Below are 19,130 nucleotides of genomic sequence, written 5' to 3'. Positions count from 1 at the left end.
GGTGTTCCCCAGGGGTCAATCTTGGGGCCACTATTATTTCAACCTCTATTATGCTCTCACTTGGACAAATCATCCAAAATAATTTGATTTCATATCATAGCTATGCAAATGACACACAAATCTACTTAGCTCTGTTGCGAAACAGCAGTAGTCCCCTTGAATCTCTGTGTCAATGTATAGAACAAATCTGTCTCATTTCCTTCAGCTGAACAAAGAATAATCTAATTATGCTAATTATTAAAAGTAATTATATTGGACACATGAGTGTTGAAAGCAAAGGATACTGTTTAAAAATCTTGGTGTATTAATTGACAGTGATCTAAATTTCAACAGCCTCATGAAAGCAATAACTACGTCAGTTTTTTACAACCTAATATTGTCAAACTTGCTGATGTCAAAACATGATTTAGAAAAACTCATTCATGCATTATATCCATCAGAGTTGAAGGCTTTCCTAAAAAAGACTATCAAACAGCTTCAGGTCATTCAGGTTCTCACAAAACGAAACAAACTGACCACATCACTCCAATTCTTAAGGTCCCTACACAAATAGTTTTACCTTGAATGTTTTATGTTTTCTTTTCTATAATGATATTTACCTTTTACACTATTCTTTGACTAATGCTCTTCTATGCTTTATTCGTTACTACTGTTTGGTTTTGTTTATGTAAAGCACAGTGAATGACCTCTGTGTATGAAATGCAGTATGTAAATAAACTTGACTCTGGGCCAGCCAAGGCCGCTCTTCCTTTTACTCGCTGGTAGTGACTTTGAAATGTGTTTTAAACTAAACAAAACATGGAAAGAAAGAAAGAAAGAAACAGAACAATTCCCTGACCTCCGGGCAGTCACCTGTCAGTGATGCACACTCAGACCAGATTGTGATTTCAAACAAATGAATCCAATTAAGAGTATTTTATTTTCCCCACTGCATATGGTGACTTTGAAGAGTACACTCTACTGTGGAGGTGACTGTGTGTGTGTGTGTGTGTGTGTGTGTGTGTGTGTGTGTGTGTGTGTGTGTGTGTTGACGGGGGGTCCTGGGTGGTTTGAGGGGAGTGAAGGCGCTGATTAAAGCCCACTGGGTGGAGGCCTCCCTGACCACCGTGATGCTGTGGACACGACGCCATCTGGCCAGGGCAGGCACAGGAGAGAATCAAAGGTAGTGTGGAGAGAGAGAAAGAGAGAGAGAGAGAGAGAGATGAGAGAGACGAGAGACGAGAGAGAGAAGGAGAGAGAGAGAGAGAGAGAGAGAGGGAGAGAGAGACAGAGAAGAGAGAGGGAGGGGTGAGAGAGAGAGAGGGAGAGGGGGGGGGAGAGAGAGAGAGAGGGAGGAGGGGGGGGGAGGGAGGGAGGGATAGAGAGAGAGGGGGGGGAGAGGGAGAGAGGAGGGAGAGACGAGGGGGGGGAAGGAGGGAGGGGAGAGAGAGGGAGAGAGAAGAGAGAGAGGGGGGGATGGAGGGTGGGGAGAGGGAGAGACAGAGAGAGTGAGAGAGAGAGTGAGGAAGAGAGAGAGGAGGGAGGAGTGGGAGGATAGGTTGAGGGGGAAACAGAGGGAAAGAGAAAAAGGGGGACGAGGGGAGAAATGAGAGGTGGGAACAAGGGAGCCAGAGAGGTGGAGGAGAAAAGGGGTAAAAAACAAAACGAGTGAAAGAGATAGAGTGATGTACAGTCATGGATGAGGACGAGTGCCACCCATCTTCCCTTCTTTTCTATCAATGGCTTCCTGACTAGCACTATCAGTTTACTTTGCAGCATCCTCCTCCTCCTCCTCCTCCTCCTCCTAGGTGCCTCAGTGACATTAAGACTTGCTGAGCGAGCACACAGCGCTGTGCCCTCAGGGCCGGCTGGGGAGAGAGGCATACACACACACACACACACACACACAGACACACACACACACAGGCTCGCTAATGATTCCTGGTGTGCGCATCTCTCGGAGCGAAGCCTCCTGCGGTCAGAGCCGGCCCGGGTCAGCCCCGGTCCACGAGCGGTCGGGGTTAACGGGCCTCTTCGACCCCGGTCGACCCTCGGGGGTCCGACTCCAGCCGTCACCTGCCACAGCTGTTTCCCTGCTGCCTGGACGACGGCTCGTTGTGTTCCGCTTCTGTTGCCATGGCGGGGGATTATGAGGGTCACAGTGCTACACTACACACAGCGTTGAGGCGGATGGGAGGGAGGAGATTCTGCATCAAGGCCACTTCTAATCTGAGAACCGCTAGACAGACATCATTAACACACCTCCTCACACCGGGAGCGGGAGGACCACAAGGTCCAGACATCACACACCTCTTCACACCAGGGAGCGGGAGGACCACAAGGTCCAGACATCACACACCTCTTCACACCAGGAGCGGGAGGACCACTAAGGTCCAGACATCACACACCTCCTCACACCAGGAGCGGGAGGACCACCAAGGTCCAGACATCACACACCTCTTCACACCAGGAGCGGGAGGACCACTAAGGTCCAGACATCACACACCTCCTCACACCAGGAGCGGGAGGACCACTAAGGTCCAGACATCACCACACCTCCTCACACCAGGAGCGGGAGGACCACCAAGGTCCAGGCTCAAGCTGAACCCTAGAAGTGTCATGACACATCAAAATCACAGATAAAAGTGTTTATGTAATATTTGTTATGCCGTTTAATTATTGCTTTTTCTGAAATGCAAAGGAATTAATACCATGCTCTCTTGGAGTGTCATGACACATCAAAATCACAGATAAAAAGTGTTTATGTAATATTTTTTATGCCGTTTAATTATTGCTTTTTCTGAAATGCTAAGGAATTAACACCATGCTCTCTTGGAGTGGCTTAAAACGGGTCTTCTTTATTACCATGACAGCTGAGATACAACAGATAATCAAGCCTAACATCTGAAACCACCATTATCTCCTAAGCACCACACACACAGACTTGTAAAGTCAGTTTAAAATATGATCAATGTGTACATGACTGGTATAAGTACATTATTGGATACATTCTCTTGTGATACATACTTGTACTGTACATGTCCTGCTAGTCAGAAGTCTATAAATAGATAATCTCTGTCGGTATCCAAGCTAACTCTAGTTCCACACACAGATACAAAAAATGAACCCACACCAGTAAAGACCAAATGTAGGCCAAAAGTAAAAAAGAGAGAAATGTCGAGCACATTTCCTAACTAGTCTCCTTTAAGCTAACAGTGTGGGGACTGCAAAAGACACCCTTAGAAGTGAGGATAGTGAGTAGAAAAGGCCCATGCAGAAACCTTAAGAAAAGAGAGTGCTACGACCACCACACAGACTCTTACACGGTGTTTCCAACAGTCATCGCCGTCATGTCTTTAGTATCTCACAATGTTATTTGCATTCAATACAAAGATGCTATTGGATTCGCTAATGCTGTGTATTACCGTTTTGCTTGTAAATACTTTCTCTATGGGTCTTCATTTACAAACAAACTAAGCTGTACATGTTCGGCAGGAGATCAAACCAAAACAAACAAACAAACAAGTAAATAAATAAACAAAAACAGGTTTGTTTGAGATGGCACACATCTGTTATCATCTCAAAGGGGTCTGAAGTCAGCTGTTGTGTTGTTCCAGAACACCCAGAGAGCAGCTGACTGTGCAGAGGATCTGGCTAGAAGTTGGCCCTGATGTGGCCCTGATGTGGCCCTGATGTGGCCCTGATGTGGCCCTGATGTGGCTCTGTTCTGGCCCTGTTCTGACCCAGCAGTCGGCTGCTCTCTGGGTGGAAGCGTGACCTATTTGGCAAGTGTGTGTGAGCATTCCCAGTGTGGCTGTTTCTCTACTAGGCAGCGTACCTTATTACATTTTTAATGACGACTCCCAACAAGACCCCTCCACCCAAACCCCCCCCCCCTCCATCCCCACCCTCTGAACATCTACCCCCCCCCCCAGAAGGCCACTGAGGAGCGGCGTGCGGAGCGTCTAACCCCCCTGCCCCCCCCTGCCCCCCCCCCCCCCCCCCCCCCCCGAGGAGCGGCGTGCGGAGCGTTCTAGAGCTCCTCGGAGCGGATGACGTGGAACAGCGTGACGTTGTAGAGCACCTGGTGGCCGTTGTTCCAGGCGTAGAGCGCGCGGTCGCGCGGGTTGTAGTCCAGCATGGAGATGTGCGAGTACTTGTTCTGGAAGGGGATGTCGATGTACTCGTAGGTGGAGGAGTTGGTGTGGAAGGCGTAGTAGACCTTGGTGCCGCCCGAGTAGCCGTTGGTGACGTAGAGCGTGCCGCAGATCATGAAGGCCTCGCCCGCGCTGCGCTTGGGGTGGTTGGTGGTCCAGCTCTTGATGACCGCCAGCGTGTTGGGGTTCAGCTTGCTGATCACGATGTTCCCCGCGTTCTGATTGGTGGCGTAGACGGCCCACAGCCCCCCCTCGTCCACCATCAGGTCGATGTCGGAGTGGCCCCCCCACGAGTAGTGGTACCTGCGGGGATCAATAGTTGTTGATTTTTTAAACGCCAGAAATCAAACACACAAACAAACAACAGAAGGAGGCAGATTTACGACCAGATCGATGGCAGCATGTTTCTTCCTGTCCTCTCTCGTCCTCATGCCACTTCCTGTATCTACTCAGCACAGTTTCCCCCCGGCAGCTCCAGGCAACAACATGGCGTCTGTCTATGGATATGGCAGCCATGCTTTACATAACACCACACATGACACGTATTCAGCCATTAGTGAACCTCTACTAGACACATGGGATCTAGCAGCCCAGCCATTAGTGAACCTCTACTAACACAAGGGGGGCTAGCAGCCCACCCATTAATGAATCTCTACTAGACACAAGGCTAGCAGCCCAGCCATTAGTGAACCTCATTAGTTAACCTCTACTAGACACAAGGGGAGCTAGCAGCCCAGCCATTAGTGAACCTCATTAGTGAACCTCTACTAGACACAAGGGAGCTAGCAGCCCATCCATCAGTGAACCTCTACTAGACACAAGGGAGCTAGCAGCCCATCCATTAGTGAACCTCTACTAGACACAAGGGAGCTAGCAGCCCAGCCATTAGTGAACCTCTACTAGACACAAGGGGAGCTAGCAGCCCAGCCATTAGTGAACCTCTACTAGACACAAGGGAGCTAGCAGCCCATCCATTAGTGAACCTCCTTAGTGAACCTCTACTAGACACAAGGGAGCTAGCAGCCCAGCCAATAGTGAACCTCTACTAGACACAAGGGAGCTAGCAGCCCAGCCATTAGTGAACCTCTACTAGACACAAGGGGAGCTAGCAGCCCAGCCATTAGTGAACCTCTACTAGACACAAGGGAGCTAGCAGCCCATCCATTAGTGAACCTCTACTAGACACAAGGGAGCTAGCAGCCCAGCCATTAGTGAACCTCTACTAGACACAAGGGAGCTAGCAGCCCAGCCATTAGTGAACCTCTACTAGACACAAGGGGAGCTAGCAGCCCAGCCATTAGTGAACCTCATTAGTGAACCTCTACTAGACACAAGGGAGCTAGCAGCCCAGCCATTAGTGAACCTCTACTAGACACAAGGGGAGCTAGCAGCCCAGCCATTAGTGAACCTCATTAGTGAACCTCTACTAGACACAAGGGAGCTAGCAGCCCAGCCATTAGTGAACCTCTACTAGACACAAGGGAGCTAGCAGCCCAGCCATTAGTGAACCTCTACTAGACACAAGGGAGCTAGCAGCCCAGCCATTAGTGAACCTCTACTAGACACAAGGGAGCTAACAGCCCAGCCATTAGTGAACCTCTACTAGACACAAGGGAGCTAGCAGCCCAGCCATTAGTGAACCTCTACTAGACACAAGGTTAGCTAGCAGCCCAGCCATTAGTGAACCTCTACTAGACACAAGGGAGCTAGCAGCCCATCCATTAGTGAACCTCTACTAGACACAAGGGGAGCAGCCCAGCCATTAGTGAACCTCTACTAACACAAGGGGAGCTAGCAGCCCAGCCATTAGTGAACCTCTACTAGACACAAGGTTAGCTAGCAGCCCAGCCATTAGTGAACCTCTACTAGACACAAGGGAGCTAGCAGCCCATCCATTAGTGAACTGTAAGCTGGTAAATTTTCCATCTGAGAAACATCCCTAAAGTTCAGAACGGGGGAGACGACCTCACAGTTAGACTCCTTTGTGTCCAGGTGATCTATTTGCATTTGAACTGTTCCCATTGTGTGTGTGGCCGGCCATTTGGGAAAAGGCCCTCGGACACACCTCTTCTCCCCCTCTCCATGCCTCTGATGAATTAATGTTGGAAACTGAAATGTATCTGTTTCATGACAAATGATAATACATCCATGTTTGGTCTTGAATTAATACTTGTAATGTGGGCAACAGCCTGATCACGCTTTCATTGCACTCTAATGTATGTATACATAATTGTAGAGTAAGAACTACACGGGAGAACTTCAGGTGGTGGACACACCCACATCCCACCCACAGGGTTGGGGGGTGACCTGCATGATAGTTTAAGGTTGAGAATTTCTCACCTCGCGCTCTTCTCTCTTTCTCAGCTTTGGGCAAGAGGTGACTCTTCTCTTCCTGCTCTGCTCTGGTCTAGGCAAGAGGTCACACTGACCTCTCTGCCCCTCTCTTTCTCTCTCTCTCTCTCCCTGCCTTTCTCTCTCTCTCTCTATCTTTTGATTTCTTTATGGGGTTTGTTATTTTCATTATTTGATATATTGTTTTATCTGATGTATGTAGCATTTTAACTTGGTAACTTGTTAAGGTTTAAGTCCAAGTTTATTGTTTGTTTTGAGGTTAAGATTACTTATCCTTTGTTACTTTGTTTAAGGATAATTACTGATACTTTTACTCTTACCTAAGGCTCAAGGCCTAATAAATGGTTAATTCTCCTCGCTCAGTTTGCATATCTTTAAAAGTTTAGTGTGCCATTCCATTCTCTACCATAGTTAACATCATTAGTTATTTGGTAATTTATTAGTGGTACAATATATCTATGGAGTCAGATTCTTGGTGAAATTCCTAACACAATTGCCATCTAACTTCTCAGATATTTTTACAGTCCAATTCAACCTCATCGAAGCGCCGGACGTAGACAGAACACGTATAAAAGTGGGAAATATATTGTTATATATTTTGCCCTACTTTACAGAACCTCTACTAGACACAAGGGGAGCTAGCAGCCCAGGCATTAGTGAACTTCTACTAGACACAAGGGAGCTAGCAGCCCAGCCATTAGTGAACCTCTACTAGACACAAGGGAGCTAGCAGCCCATCCATTAGTGAACCTCTACTAGACACAAGGTTAGCTAGCAGCCCAGCCATTAGTGAACCTCTACTAGACACAAGGGAGCTAGCAGCCCATCCATTAGTGAACCTCTACTAACACAGGGGAGCAGCCCAGCCATTAGTGAACCTCTACTAACACAAGGGGAGCTAGCAGCCCAGCCATTAGTGAACCTCTACTAACACAAGGGGAGCTAGCAGCCCAGCCATTAGTGAACCTCTACTAGACACAAGGGAGCTAGCAGCCCAGCCATTAGTGAACCTCTACTAGACACAAGGGAGCTAGCAGCCCAGCCATTAGTGAACCTCTACTAGACACAAGGTTAGCTAGCAGCCCAGCCATTAGTGAACCTCTACTAGACACAAGGTTAGCTAGCAGCCCAGCCATTAGTGAACCTCTACTAGACACAAGGTTAGCTAGCAGCCCAGCCATTAGTGAACCTCTACTAGACACAAGGTTAGCTAGCAGCCCAGCCATTAGTGAACCTCTACTAGACACAAGGGAGCTAGCAGCCCATCCATTAGTGAACCTCTACTAACACAAGGGAATTAGCAGCCCAGCCCCCGATGCAGCGCACCTGTTGTTGAAGCCGGCGTAGTCCAGCTGGCTGGTCTTGCTGATGGCGGCGGTCTTGAAGTCGAACTTGATGATGGTGTGGCTCTGGAACTTGTTGAAGTAGATGGAGCCGTTGTACACCACCTGGCCCGTACCTGACCACGGGTGCGGCAGCCGGTGCGACGTGAAGTTGTCCGAGTTCATGAAGTCCTCGATGGACTTGTACTCGCGCACAAAGCGGTTGTTGTGGTAGCCATCCATGTACCACACCTAAAGTCAGACAAGACACACTACATCAGGCTCTATGATATTTACATTCTTCATGATTGGCCTAAGGGTATATTGTGCTTACTCAAAGAGATCCTTTGGTGAGCTTAATGTTCAACATTTAACGTATTTCAACAACATGGCATGCGATATTGAATGCTTTTTTTATTAGCAATACACAATCCCATGAAGCAGTGTGTTTTTTGGCTAGTATTGATTATCTAACAGTCTTGATCGGCTAGTATTGATTATCTAATAGACTTGATCGGCTAGTATTGATTATCTAACAGTCTTGATCGGCTAGTATTGATTATCTAATAGACTTGATTTCTTGCTGAAGAAGCGCTGGAGCTGCCTTATGCTGCTCCTCAGGGTCCTGCTTTGATCTCTACAGTATCTCTCTCTCTCTCTACAGTATCTCTCTCTCTCCTTCTCTCTCTCCTTCTCTCTCTCCCTATTTCTCTCTCTCTCTCTCTCTCTCCCTCTCTCTCTCTCACTCATGCGAAGTAAAGCTAATTAGCTTTAATCAGAATTAATCAGAAGCTGTATCTTTGCCTTGAATAAATCACATACACTGAGTAGAGAACTCTTGGCACTGAAATAGACCTAGACCTTATCAAGGCCAAATCCATGTAGGATCAGGGCCAGTTCAGGGCCAAATCGAGGCCAGACCTGGGCCAAATTAGAGGCAGATCGAGGCCGAATGTGTTCCCACTGTGGCTGCTATCAGTGTGAGATGGGTATTGGTTAACTGAGAGGGGGGGGGGGGGGGGGGGGTTGGTTTTCTGAGATGAGGAGGGTTATTGGTTAACTGAGGGAGTGTATTTTTGGAACTGCTGTCAAAATTCAATGAGGGTTTTGATGTTGCCAAGCCATCCATCACCTCTTAGAATAAATGGCCTGGTGACACCGGCAATCAATTTGGAGAGATTTACTCCCCTGCCTGAGTCCCCATCTACTCTGCTGATCAGTCTAGTGGGGATGCTGCACTCTCTCACACACACACACACACACACACACACACACTGAGTCCCCATCTACTCTGCTGATCAGTCCAGTGGGGCTGCACACTCACACAGCCACCGCGGAGAGTGCAGAGAGAGGGAAGGAGAGGAATGGATCTGCATGATAAAGCATGCACACACGCACACACACACACACACACACACACACACACACACGCGCACTCATACACATACGCACACTCACACACAGGCATGCACACGCACACACACACACACACACACACACACACACACACACACACACGCGCGCGCGCGCTCACGCATACACAAACGCACATTCGCACACATAGACACACACACAGGCATGCACAGGCTCAGACGTACACACACACAGATATACAGACAAACAAACACACACACGCACACACACACACACACACACACACACGCACATACAGTACAGACACACACATACAGTACAGACACACAATCACACATACACACACACACACACACACACACACACACACACACACACACACACATCCCTAGAATAACTCTCTCCAGGCCACAGTGCAAGCTCTGTAGTGCTTTTAAACTTCTCTTCTCTGTCTACAGAGAACCATGAGGTCATTTAGACGACAGCTCTCAGAAAGAGAGAGGCTGAGAGAGAAAGTTTAAACAGCTCTACTCAGAAAGAGAGAAGCTTGGGCAGAGTTTAAACAGCTCTACTCAGAAAGAGAGAGGCTTGGGCAGAGTTTAAACAGCTCTACTCAGAAAGAGAGAGGCTGAGAGAGTTTAAACAGCTCTACTGAGAAAGAGAGAAGCTTGGGCAGAGTTTAAACAGCCCTACTCGGTCTCAGTTTGTCCCCACAGGTTTCTGAAAGGTTTCAAAGGAGTAAATTGGAGTAAAGAGTCTTCTCATAAATCTGTGTTACTGTACCATACAGGAACCCGCATCCTAAATGGACCAAGCTCTGAGAAGCGAACAGTATATTTACACAAACCTGTGCTTTAGAAATACCACTATTTGCAGGATCCATTTAATGTATGTTCTAACATACGACTCTGTGCTGGTTCCACGTACACTGTACTGCGGGTTCTATGTGGTGGATAAGGGTGCAGAACGTACCCGTGTGTCTCCATCCGAGGCAACGGGATCGGTCATCCATGAGCCGTAGCGGGATCCGGACGTCTTGATGGTGATGGGGTCACTTATGCCCGTCAGCTTCCCGCACGCTGGAGACACAAGGAGGGAAATGACCATCAGAAATGACCCTCACAGGGCCCCTTACAGGAGAGCACGGCCATCAGAAATGAAAATAAATGCCCCTCAGTACTGAATAAATGCCCTCAGTACTGAATAAATGCCCCTACTGAATAAATGCCCCTCAGTACTGAATAAATGCCCTCAGTACTGAATAAATGCCCTCAGCACTGAATAAATGCCCCTCAGTACTGAATAAATGCCCCTCAGTACTGAATAAATGCCCTTAGTACTGAATAAATACCCCTCACCCTCAGTACTGAATAAATGCCCCTCAGCACTGAATAAATGCCCTCAGTACTGAATAATGCCCTCAGTACTGAATAAATGCCCCTCACCCTCAGTACTGAATAAATGCCCCTCAGTACTGAATAAATGCCCTCAGTACTGAATAAATGCCCCTCAGTACTGAATAAATGCCCTCAGTACTGAATAAATGCCCTCAGCACTGAATAAATGCCCCTCAGTACTGAATAAATGCCCCCATTGTAGCCTACTGAATATTTGCCCCCCAGAGCTAAATAATTGCCCTCTACATCTATGGTGAGTAGAAGTTGGTGGCAGAAGAAGAGTGGGCGGGAAAGGTGTGTGCTATGAAGGTCATTAGGTGTATTCAGCGCATGGGTGCGTGTGTGTGTTTAGGTAGGTGTGTGTGTGTGTGTGTGTGTGTGTGTGTGTGTGTGTTTTAAAAATTCATCCCTGCTTCGCTAGAGTGTAGGAAACCCTCCAACCAAGAATCCCTTTGCTATCTTTAGTCCCCCCGCCCCCCCTCCACACACACACACACACACACACACACACACACACACACACACACACACACCCACACACACCCATCTGCTGTGCTCCTGACATGGCATCTCTAGATCTCTAGATGTGGTCACTGGAGCAGAACTAGACGGAATGTTCTGACCCCCCCCACACCTCTGCCCCCCCCCCCCCCTCACCCCCACCCCCCGGCCAGCCTGCTATACGTCCATCACAACACTGCTTTGCCCACACCTCTCCCTCTATCTCTCTTCTCTCCCTCTCTCTTCTCTCCATCCACCTCTCCCTCTATCTCTCTTCTCTCCCTCTCTCTTCTCTCCATCCACCTCTTACTCTCTCTCTTCTCTCCCTCTCTCTTCTCTCTATCACAACACTGCTTTGCCCACACCTCTCCCTCTATCTCTCTTCTCTCCATCCACCTCTTACTCTATCTCTCTTCTCTCTCTCTTCTCTCCATCCACCTCTTACTCTATCTCTCTTCTCTCCCTCTCTCTTCTCTCCATCACAACACTGCTTTGCCCACACCTCTCCCTCTCTTCTCTCTCTCTTCTCTCCCTCTCTCTTCTCTCCATCCACCTCTCCCTCTCTCTCTCCCTCTCTCTTCTCTCCATCCACCTCTCCCTCTATCTCTCTTCTCTCCCTCTCTCTTCTCTCCGTCCACCTCTTACTCTCTCTCTTCTCTCCATCACAACACTGCTTTGCCCACACCTCTCCCTCTATCTCTCTTCTCTCCCTCTCTCTTCTCTCCCTCTTCTTTCCATCCACCTCTCTCTCCCACTCCTCTCTTTTCTCCTCCTCTCCTTTCCTCCCTCTCTCTTCTCTCCCTCTCCCCCTCCTTCTCTCTCCCTCTCTCGGTGTGTGTGTGGATGTGCGGGAGGTCAGATCTATAGGGACGTGTGTGTCCACTGGCTGGGAAACTACAATACACACTGTGGCTTGTGCTGCTGTTCCTCAAAAGCATGTGTGGAACGCATGAGTGGCTCTCAGCTGCTCTGCTCTGTTCCAGAGACAACAGCATGCATGTGAAGTCTCTGTCTTATTCTCTGGCCTCTCCTGAGCAGCATTCTGTCCTCACACACGCTTCCTTGTGCTGCTCTGAGCTTTCATAGCCACTCACATATACACTATATGGTAATATCCAGTGACATAGGTACAGTATGGACAATCGTAAATAATTGCACTCACATATATACACTATACGGTAATATCCAGTGACATAGGTATGGACAATCGTAACTAACTGCACTCACATATACACTATACGGTAATATCCAGTGACATAGGTATGGACAATCGTAAATAATTGCACTCACATATACGGTAATATCAAGTGACATAGGTATGGACAATCGTAAATAATTGCACTCACGTATACACTATACGGTAATATCCAGTGACATAGGCATGGACAATAGTAACTAATTGCACTCACATACTATACGGTAATATCCAGTGACATAGGTAGACAATCGTAACTAATTGCACTCACATATACACTATACGGTAATATCCAGTGACATAGGTATGGACAATCGCAACTAATTGCACTCACATATACACTATACGGTAATATCTAGTAACATAGGTATGGACAATCGTAACCTAAATCTCACTAATTGCTCTATAAAGAGATATATATCATAGAATGACAATTTGTTCCTTTTTAAAGCTACAAATGATTCAATAAAGTTAATCTAATTGGAATGTAGATCATATTTGAGAGAAATCATGTATGGCCACTGTATTCAGGATGACTGAACCAGAGAAATGGGATTGGTCTGGCTTTTGAGTGCTGTGAATAGCAACCTTGGTCTGCATGTTGTGGTTTAACCTATTTTTTACAGTCTATGGGTTTACCAGACACCTTGAACATGAGCGGAACTAGAGTGCATCAGAGCCATATAGATACAGAGTTGCGACAACTCGGGTACAGAAAATTCGGTTTGTGACGTGGTTCGTGTAACTTCAAATAGTTCAAAATAGTTCCCGGAAGCGATTGACTGTTCGTTAGAATAACCGTCTTTTACTGTCTGTTAACGAGAACGCTATTAATGTTCGATCCTAACTTCCGGGAACTATTGTTGAGAAAATATGGAACATTAGCGTCAATGGAGTTGTCGCAACTCTGTATCTATATGGCTCTGGAGTGCATGTCCCTAAAGCATCCTGGAGTAACCGGCTTTGTAACCGTGGAGATTGTGTTCTAATTCATAGTGTCTCTATTGTTACGGCTTTGTGACCGTGGAGATAGCGTTCTAATTCACAGCTTCTCTATTTGTATCGCTTTGTAACCACGGAGATAGCATTCTAATTCACAGCATCTCTATTGTTACGGCTCTGTAACCGTGGAGATACAGTGTTCAAGTGCATAGCAGCTGTATGTACGTGCTCCCTGTGTTGTGTTTGTTTAGGAGCAGCTGGCCAGGTGATTGGTGGACGACCCTGCTCCTGGGAGAGGCGTCAGGTGATTGGTGGATGACCCTGCTCCTGGGAGAGGCGTCAGGTGATTGGTGGATGACCCTGCTCCTGGGAGAGGCGTCAGGTGATTGGTGGATGACCCTGCTCCTGGGAGAGGCGTCAGGTGATTGGTGGATGACCCTGCTCCTGGGAGAGGCGTCAGGTGTGGGCACTGTTGGTCGGCCTCTCCGACTCTCAGTCTGGGATTCTGTCTTGTGATTTTGATTTGGACTTTGTGTCTCATCTTCACTTAATGTTCTGTTGTGGTACTCTATGTATTCATGTACTAAATCTCACTGGCTGGGTACATTTGAACACATCCACTCACTTCCACAGATGAGGGGCCCTTGAACAGCCACCCCCCCCACACACACTCCTAGTGAACTCACTGCTCCTAGTGTGTGTGTATATACAACAACCTGGCTAGAATAAAATGTAGTAATTTAACTTGAGCTATCTTTTCCAACAAGGCTCTAAGGGCAGCAGGCTGGATGAGTTGGTGGGCCAGTCTAGTGAACAGCAGGTCTAAGGATAACCAGTGTGTGTGTGTGTGTGTGTGTGTGTGTGTGTGTGTGCTCCAGGCTGGATGAGTTGGTGGGCCAGTCTAGTGAACAGCAGCTCTAAGGGCTGGATGAGTTGAGTTGGTGGGCCAGTCTAGTGAACAGCAGGCTGGATGAGGTGAGTTGGTGGGCCAGTCTAGTGAACAGCAGGCTGGATGAGTTGAGTTGGTGGGCCAGTCTAGTGAACAGCAGGTCTAAGGACAGCCAGTGTGTGTGTGTGTGTGTGTGTGTGTGTGTGTGCTCCAGGCTGGATGAGTTGAGTTGGTGGGCCAGTCTAGTGAACAGCAGGCTGGAGGAGTTGAGTTGGTGGGCCAGTCTAGTGAACAGCAGGTCTAAGGACAGCCAGTGTGTGTGTGTGTGTGTGTGTGTGTGTGCTCCAGGCTGGATGAGGTGAGTTGGTGGGCCAGTCTAGTGAACAGCAGGTCTAAGGACAGCCAGTGTGTGTGTGTGTGTGTGTGTGTGTGTGTGCTCCAGGCTGGATGAGTTGGTGGGCCAGTCTAGTGAACAGCAGCTCTAAGGGCTGGAGGAGTTGAGTTGGTGGGCCAGTCTAGTGAACAGCAGGTCTAAGGACAGCCAGTGTGTGTGTGTGTGTGTGTGTGTGTGTGTGTGTGTGTGTGTGTGTGCTCCAGGCTGGATGAGTTGGTGGGCCAGTCTAGTGAACAGCAGGTCTAAGGACAGCCAGTGTGTGTGTGTGTGTGTGTGTGTGCTCCAGGCTGGATGAGTTGAGTTGGTGGGCCAGTCTAGTGAACAGCAGGTCTAAGGACAGCCAGTGTGTGTGTGTGTGTGTGTGTGTGTGTGTGTGTGTGTGTGTGTGTGCTCCAGGCTGGATGAGTTGGTGGGCCAGTCTAGTGAACAGCAGGTCTAAGGACAGCCAGTGTGTGTGTGTGTGTGTGTGTGTGTGTGCTCCAGGCTGGAGGAGTTGAGTTGGTGGGCCAGTCTAGTGAACAGCAGGTCTAAGGACAGCCAGTGTGTGTGTGTGTGTGTGCTCCAGGCTGGAGGAGTTGAGTTGGTGGGCCAGTCTAGTGAACAGCAGGTCTAAGGACAGCCAGTGTGTGTGTGTGTGTGTGTGTGTGTGTGTGTGTGTGTGTGTGTGTGTGTGTGTGTGTGTGTGTGTGTGTGTGTGTGCTCCAGTCTAGTGAACAGCAGGTCTGTCTGCCTCTCTGCTCTGCTCTCCTCCCTCTGCCTCTCACATCCACATCTCGCTCAGCCCACCAGGCAACAGATGGGCTGGCTCAAATAGGAGGTGAGACTGTCATCCATCACACCTCGTACCGACAGTACCCCCCCCCCCCCCCCCCCCTCCCCGCCAACCCACAACACGCCACATTGGCTCCAAAAGAAGTACTGCATTTTTTAAAATGCTAAATTCTGCGCTGCTGTGCTACTGACCTGTTGGCTCTTCTGCTCGGATGGTTCTGCCAAGTGTGACACACCGCACAGATCTGAATTGATAATCTAGAACGCTCAGTGAGTCATAACGCCTGAATGTGTCACTTAGATATCTAGTCTATCAAAGATCTATAGCGACCTGTCACTTAGATATCTAGTCCTAAAGATCTAGTGACCCGTCTCTTAGATATCTAGTCTATCAAATATCTATAGCGACCCGTCTCTTAGATATCTAGTCTATCATATCTAGTCTATCAAATATCTATAGCGACCCGTCTCTTAGATATCAGTCCATCACAGATCTAGCGACCAGTCACTTAGACATCTAGTCTACCATATCTAGTCTCTTAGATACAGTATCTAGTCTACCATATCTAGTCTACCCAAGATGCTTTCTAGTGATCTGGCAGCTCATCATTTCTCTCAAGTGGACTTTAATATTTCTACAGTTTGACCACTTCCTGCCAGACACACACACACACACTCTGCTCGGTATGAGGCCTTGCCAGCGTCACCGCGGCGATGGCCAGCGTAACCGTGGCGATGGTGACGCGTCACAGATGCGTGGTGATGCGCCAGCATCAGAGGGGATTATCTGGATGCGTAATCTTTGGGCTTTCAAATCTTCCTCCTATTTATAGATGATTGTCTGGGCACACACACACACACACACACACACACACACACACACACACACACACACACACACACGTGTGCCCGGCAGAAGTGGCCGTAATCCCATCAGCCGTTGTTGTGGTGGCGCGGCGCCCCTTGGGTGTGAGAGCCCAGTCCGTGCCCCTCCGCAGACACACACACACACACACACACACACACACACACACACACACACACACGTGCGCGGCGCCCCTTGGGCGTGAGAGCCCAGTCCGTGCCCCTCCGCAGACACACACACACACACACACACACACACACACACACACACACACAAACACACACACACAGTCCGTGCCCCTCCGCAGCAGGTGGCCGCGCTATGACGGCAGGATTATTTCGGCGGGCGGAATCATTTCGCACATCTGAACAAACCAAATCCGGCGATTGTGTCACCAGCGCAGCGTGATTCACACACTCACACACACACACACACACTCACACACACACACACACACACACACACACACACACACACACACACACACTCACACACTCGGTGGGCTAAGAATACGCCGCCATGTGCCCCAACTCGCCCGCATGACGCCCCAGACACCACGCACCGCCGTCTGGAACTATTTACACACTCTTCAGCTCCTCTCCTCCTTTCATTTGAGATGAGCTCAAACCAAATCCCCCCCCCCCCCCCCCCTCACCCCCCCAGCTGTTAAGGGAGTTTTGATGAAGCCCTTGGAGTGGCAGAGAGCTGGAGCAGACACACACTCTAAAGCACACACTGCTGGGCTGCGTCTCACACACTCTAAATACACACTGCTGGACTATGGACACACACTAAAGCACACACTGCTGGACTATGGACACACACTCTAAAGCACACACTGCTGGACTGCGTCTCACACACTCTGAAGCACACACTGCTGGACTATGGACACACACTCTAAAGCACACACTGCTGGACTATGGACACACACTCTAAAGCACACACTGCTGGACTATGGACACACACTCTAAAGCACACACTGCTGGACTATGGACACACACTCTAAATACACACTGCTGGACTATGGACACACACTCTAAAGCACACACTGCTGGACTATGGACACACACTCTAAAGCACACACTGCTGGACTATGGACACACACTCTAAAGCACACACTGCTGGACTATGGACACACACTCTAAAGTACACACTGCTGGGCTATGGACACACACTCTAAATACACACTGCTGGACTATGGACACACACACTAAAGCACACACTACTGGACTATGGACACACACACTAAAGTACACACTGCTGGACTGCGTCTCACACACTCTAAAGCACACACTGCTGGACTATGAACACACACTCTAAAGCACACACTGCTGGACTATGGACACACACTCTAAAGTACACACTGCTGGACTATGGACACACACTCTAAAGTACACACTGCTGGACTATGGACACACACTCTAAAGTACACACTGCTGGACTATGGACACACACTCTAAAGCACACACTGCTGGACTATGGACACACACTCTAAAGTACACACTGCTGGGCTGCGTCTCATCACACTAGGAAGTACACTATACGTGAGTAAAAAAGAGCCAATCACACACCTTGAACTGTCGGTTTGCTATCTTTTTCTATTATTTGAACAGCTACAGTATATAATATTACACCGTTCAAAATTCCTCCATGAGCTCAATACAGGACACACACACACACACACACTGACAAAATGTCCACTGCTAGAAGAAGCATCTTCTAAATGTGGGAAGACAGTGTAGAGTGGCGTGTTAATGCATTGATGCAGCGATGTGCTGTGCAGATGAATCTTTATGAACGTCTGAGTCTTTATGAGTCTTCATTCCCAGTCACAGAGCAGTGGGCTGATTAGCTTTTAATGTGCCATCAGTATGCTGCCACACTGGAGTCACCCCAAAGTCTCTCCATCCTAAACTCCATACCCTGCAGTGTGCTTATGGTATCCTCTCCACCCTAAAGTCTCTCCATCCTAAACTCCATACCCTGCAGTGCGCTTATGCTATCCTCTCCACCCTAAAGTCTCTCCACCCTAAAGTCTCTCCACCCTAAACTCTCTCCATCCTAAACTCCATACCCTGCAGTGCGCTTATGCTATCCTCTCCACCCTAAAGTCTCTCCACCCTAAAGTCTCTCCACCCTAAACTCTCTCCACCCTAAACTCCATACCCTGCAGTGTGCTTATGCTATCCTCTCCATCCTAAACTCCATACCCTGCAGTGCGCTTATGCTATCCTCTCCACCCTAAAGTCTCTCCACCCTAAAGTCTCTCCACCCTAAACTCTCTCCATCCTAAACTCCATACCCTGCAGTGCGCTTATGCTATCCTCTCCACCCTAAAGTCTCTCCATCCTAAACTCCATACCCTGCAGTGTGCTTATGCTATCCTCTCCACCCTAAACTCCATACCCTGCAGTGCGCTTATGCTATCCTCTCCACCCTAAAGTCTCTCCACCCTAAAGTCTCTCCACCCTAAAGTCTCTCCATCCTAAACTCCATACCCTGCAGTGCGCTTATGCTATCCTCTCCACCCTAAACTCCATACCCTGCAGTGCGCTTATGCTATCCTCTCCACCCTAAACTCCATACCCTGCAGTGTGCTTATGCTATCCTCTCCACCCTAAAGTCTCTCCACCCTAAACTCCATACCCTGTAGTGCGCTTATGCTATCCTCTCCACCCTAAAGTCTCTCCACCCTAAACTCCATACCCTGCAGTGTGCTTATGCTGTCCTCTCCACCCTAAACTCCATACCCTGTAGTGTGCTTATGCTGTCCTCTCCACCCTAAACTCCATACCCTGCAGTGTGCTTATGCTATCCTCTCCATCCTAAACTCCATACCCTGCAGTGTGCTTATGCTGTCCTCTCCACCCTAAACTCCATACCCTGCAGTGTGCTTATGCTATCCTCTCCACCCTAAAGTCTCTCCATCCTAAACTCCATACCCTGCAGTGTGCTTATGCTATCCTCTCCACCCTAAAGTCTCTCCACCCTA

The 19,130-nt window shown here is 48.6% G+C and overlaps 1 protein-coding gene across 1 annotated transcript in view; it reads right to left on the bottom strand.

Annotated features, from left to right (window-relative positions):
- Window positions 1-3,998: 3,998 nt before the first annotated feature.
- The window catches only part of olfm1a (olfactomedin 1a), a 31,703-nt gene continuing 16,571 nt past the window's right edge, over window positions 3,999-19,130 (bottom strand). The window contains 3 exon segments of the mRNA XM_062542298.1: window positions 3,999-4,439; window positions 7,815-8,062; window positions 10,157-10,263. Of these exon segments, the coding sequence (XP_062398282.1) occupies window positions 4,013-4,439; window positions 7,815-8,062; window positions 10,157-10,263 (782 nt within the window). The 3' untranslated portion in view covers window positions 3,999-4,012.

Source organism: Sardina pilchardus, chromosome 8, assembly GCF_963854185.1.
Source record: "Sardina pilchardus chromosome 8, fSarPil1.1, whole genome shotgun sequence".
Lineage (NCBI taxonomy): Eukaryota > Metazoa > Chordata > Actinopteri > Clupeiformes > Clupeidae > Sardina > Sardina pilchardus.
This window is presented reverse-complemented; position numbering and strand designations above follow the sequence as displayed.